At 45.7% G+C, this 4,339-nt stretch overlaps 1 protein-coding gene across 1 annotated transcript in view; it reads left to right on the plus strand.

Annotated features, from left to right (window-relative positions):
* TM9SF3 (transmembrane 9 superfamily member 3) overlaps nt 1-4,339 on the plus strand; it is a 104,461-nt gene that overhangs the window by 53,544 nt on the left and 46,578 nt on the right. Inside the window, exons 6-7 of the mRNA XM_019555993.1 lie at nt 2,588-2,719; nt 3,467-3,633. Of these exons, the coding sequence (XP_019411538.1) occupies nt 2,588-2,719; nt 3,467-3,633 (299 nt within the window). The remainder of the gene's footprint in view (nt 1-2,587; nt 2,720-3,466; nt 3,634-4,339) is intronic.

The following is a 4,339-nucleotide window of genomic DNA, read 5'->3' on the forward strand; positions in this document are numbered from 1 at the left end:
CAAACGAGGCTGGAAATGAGGTGCCCACGTGTACACCCCCTCAATATACCCTGCCTCGCTCCCACTTTCTTGGGTGCGAGGGCCCTGTCCGGCCAGCAGCACCTTCTGGGTGGGGCTCCTGCTGCAATTCCCCCATGGGAAACTGCTTGGCTTCCTGGAAGTCCAACCTGCTCAGGGTGGCAGGTAGGGAAGCAGTGGGGCTGGTGGTGGGGGTGGACTTGCAGCTGGGTGGAAATGTGGAGTGCAGTGTAGAGCCCACGCCCTTGGGGTGGCAGGAGTGTGCAGCTCATCTGGGCAGGCTGTGTGGGTGTGAGTGTGGGGGGTGTAGGGACCCCCCACACACTCTCACAATGATAGGCAACTCTTACTACTGGCAGCAGCAGGCGAGGAGGTCAGGGTGCTCGTGCTTGGCGCAGGTGCCTGGTAGGGCACAGCTGTAGCTAGTGCTGCATGCCTGCAGCTCCCACACTTGCAGCAGAGGAAGCCCTGCACAGGACTCCAGGAGGAAGCAGGGGGTGGGGCTTCTACCACTCCCAGCTGAGTGTGGGGACCTGTGCAGTAGGAGGCAGGGAAGGCAGCTGGCTTCAGCATGGGGCTTCCCCTGCTGTGAGTGCAGGAGCTGCAGGTGTGCAGCATAGAGGCAGCTGGGCAGGCTGTGCTTCCCCCCCCCCTTTTGTTTCATAGTTGGTAGGGTCGGAAGGGACCTGAGCTGATCATCAAGTCCGACACCCTGCCCTGGGTAGGAAAGAATGCTGGGGTCAAATGATCTGGCTAGGTGATTATCTAGCTTCCTTTTGAAGACCCCCAGGGTAGGAGAGAGCACCACTTCTCTTGGAAGTTGGTTCCAGATCCTAGCTGCCCTGGCTGTGAAGTAGTGCTTCCTGATGTCTAGCCTGAACCTACCCTCTATCAACTTGTGGCCATTATTCCTAGTTACTCCTGGTAGTGCTCGGGGAAATAGGTACTGGGTACACAGTGCTGGGCTCCTGCACTGGGCTTGAGTGCCCTGACCTCCCTGTCCGCTGTTGCTGCCAGTAGCAGGGGCTGTACACTATGGGGGTAGTGTGGGGGGTCCCTAGACACCCCCACCATCCCTCACACCCCACACACCCACACCCTGACCCCACAATCCTCACTGACAAACATATGCTCAAACTTACCCTATTCCCCCTACACAGCTACATCCCTACACTCCACCCCCGCACATGCACACTAAAAGAGTGAACCTTTATTTTGAGTTATTATGCAATCCCTTCTACATACAGTACACAAGCACAAGTCATGACAAATATTTTTTTTGTAAAAATATTAAAATATAGTAGGTGTTTGACTTCTAGTATATGATTTGTTGTTTTTTTCTGGTTCTGAGATGGCAACCCCCCCCCCCTCCAAAAAGGAGTATTAGAGGATGTAGGTGGGCAAGGGAAGGGACTTCTCATGGCAAAGGTCAGGGCTAGGGGGCAGGACCCAGGGATTAGGGCTACCTATGCAATCCCTAACAGCTTTCCAGAACTTTTTAAGTGGCCCTCCACCTGGAATAATTGCCTACCCCTGGTTTAAAGTGCAGTTAATTGGTTAATCATCTCTTAAGTGTAATGTCTGCCAGGGGCCTTAGTTACTCTTGGTGCCAGTGGCTTTCATTGATTAATGTGTCAACCTAAAATAGGGTACCGTTTGCCAGATGAAACTCTCATTTAATAATGTGATGGCTCCAGTAAAGTGTTCATGGGATTTCATGCCTAAATTGGGAGTTTGTTGATGTCATATTTGGCCTTCTGATGGAAAAAAATTAAGATAATTGTCATGCTTGGTAGTCTCTAGTTTGGTTAATGGAAGTACTCAGTGGGTGTGTTTACACGTGCCCTTTACTGCACAGTATTACTGCGCTGTAAAATGTCACCATCTATACATGCATAACAGTTGGGCTGATGTAGACCAGTGGTCACCAACCAGTCAATGATTGACTGGTTGATTGTGAAGCCTCCGACAGTCAATCTTCGTCTGTCAGAGGATCCATGATGGGGAGTAGAGGACGAACTGACTGGGCTGAGACACCCCTTGCTGCCCAGGCCAGGCTGGGTGAGTGGGGTCAGAGCCTGGGAGGAGGGATGGGGTGGGAGGTGGGCTGGAGGATGGAGTGGGGGCAGTTGATCTTGGGGTGCTCTTTACTTACAAAAAGTGATCTTTACCATAAAAAGATTGGAGACCACTGATGTAGACTAATTTGCAGCAACATTGATAGTCCTGTCAGACATGGGTACTGTCTGAAAGTGGAGTAAAGTACTGCACTTAAATGCACGTGTAGACAGTGGTAGCAAATTAGTTTGCTCGGGCTCAAACTGCGTTGGACTTTATTCAGTCACATTAATTGCATATTTAGATGTACCCAGTATGTGTTGTCAAAGAGTTACAAGAAATAAATAATTGTCAGGCTAGATTCAGTAGGCTTTTCACATGTTTATGTAATTCATTGTTCTTTTAACCAGTAGTTAATACTGAATACTATGAATACTGTACTGTACATACATCTGTTGAAATGTATGTACAGTATTTAAAGTTGATTTTTTTTTTTTTCTTTCCCCTGTAGATTCACTGGTTTTCAATCTTCAATTCTTTCATGATGGTCATCTTCCTGGTGGGCTTAGTGTCCATGATATTAATGAGAACGCTGCGCAAAGATTATGCTCGATATAGCAAAGAAGAAGAAATGGATGATATGGTCAGATGTGTAGTAAGCTTTTATGAATGTATTTGTTTTATTTGTGTTCGTTTCATTAGAGAGATTTTTTTTAATGATTTTGTTCCTCTTCACAAAAACAGAAATTTGAGGGAAAATTTAAGGAGAAAATTGGAATGGATTTGTCTTGAAAGTGGGAAAGGAAATCTCTTTGGAATATGTTTTTCAAATTGAAGAATACAGGTTGTGCAGTTTCCTTAATGTGTTCAGTTACTGACTGCTGAGGGACAAGCAAGGGAAATGAAAGCTGTTGTGATAGGTTGCATAGAGGGCTGGAGATGGGATGACAGCCTTCTGTTTCTGTTTCATCTTTGGATTCCAAATAGTTCATACAACCTGTGGCTTATGAAAAGGGTTTGCTATTTCATATATGTTCTTGTCATTTGCTTCTGGATGTAAGACTTTACCTTATACTTGGTCTTTTCAGTTTACATTTGAGGCATGCTGGCAGGGTTTCTTGGAGAAGATTTGCATTGTTCTGATTTGTTTTTCCTGCTTTTCATAAATTGGGCTTTAACCTCTGTAGCTATCAACCAAAGCAGTTGAATGCTTGTCAGATGGAGCCTTCAGCTAGCAACGTGTATTGTACTTTTTATGTGTGTTTATGAACTGCTTGGAATTGCTTAAACTATCATATTTGGGCAAACATTTACTTAATGCCTGGAAATATTTTTTTTTCTCATTTGTTATTACTTAGTAGTTATAACAAAGCTATTATTCTGCATGCAGGACAGAGACCTAGGTGATGAATATGGATGGAAGCAGGTCCACGGAGATGTTTTTAGACCATCCAGTCATCCTTTGATATTTTCATCACTTATTGGCTCTGGTTGCCAAATCTTTGCTGTCTCTCTCATAGTCATTGTTGTTGCAATGATAGAGGATTTGTACACAGAGTAAGTATGGTCATGCTGTGCCTTTTTTATACATTTAAGTGTTCTTAAATGAACAGAATGTTTATAAAAATGAACCTCTTAGTCTGTACACAGTATTAGTAAAAGTGTTGTTTCAAGTTACACCTACATTTCAGCTATGTCCTTGAAAGTATGTTCCTATAAATCAGTGGGATTGGCCGGTTGCTGGGGAAGGTACGTGCCACCCCTGACTAAGGTACCAGTCGCTCATGATCTAGTGTAACCAACCCCTTCCTCAAAGCTGGACCATCCCCAGCTAGGTCATTCCAGCCAGGGTTTTGTTGAACCAGGCCTTAAAAATCTCCAAGGATGGAGATCCCACCACCACTCTAGGTAACCTGTTCCAGTGCTTTTCCACCCTCCTAGTGGAAAATTCTCTTAATATTTAACCTAAACTTCTGTTGCTGCAACTTGAGACCATTGTTCCTTGTTCTGTCATCTCCCACCACTAAGAACAGTCTAGCTCCATCCTCTTGGAAACACCCTTTAGGTAGTTAAAGGCTGCTATCAGATCCCATCTGTCTTCTGTTCTACAGACTAAATAAGTCCAGTTCCCTCGGCCTCTCCTCAGAAGTCATATGCCTGAGCCCCCTGCATTTTTGTTTCATAGTTTCATAGTAGCTAGAGTCGGAAGGGACCTAGGTAGATCATCTAGTCCGACCCCCTGCCTTGGCAGGAAAGAGCACCG

This window comes from Crocodylus porosus, unplaced genomic scaffold, assembly GCF_001723895.1.
Source record: "Crocodylus porosus isolate Cpor-Errol unplaced genomic scaffold, CroPor_comp1, whole genome shotgun sequence".
NCBI classification, from domain to species: domain Eukaryota; kingdom Metazoa; phylum Chordata; order Crocodylia; family Crocodylidae; genus Crocodylus; species Crocodylus porosus.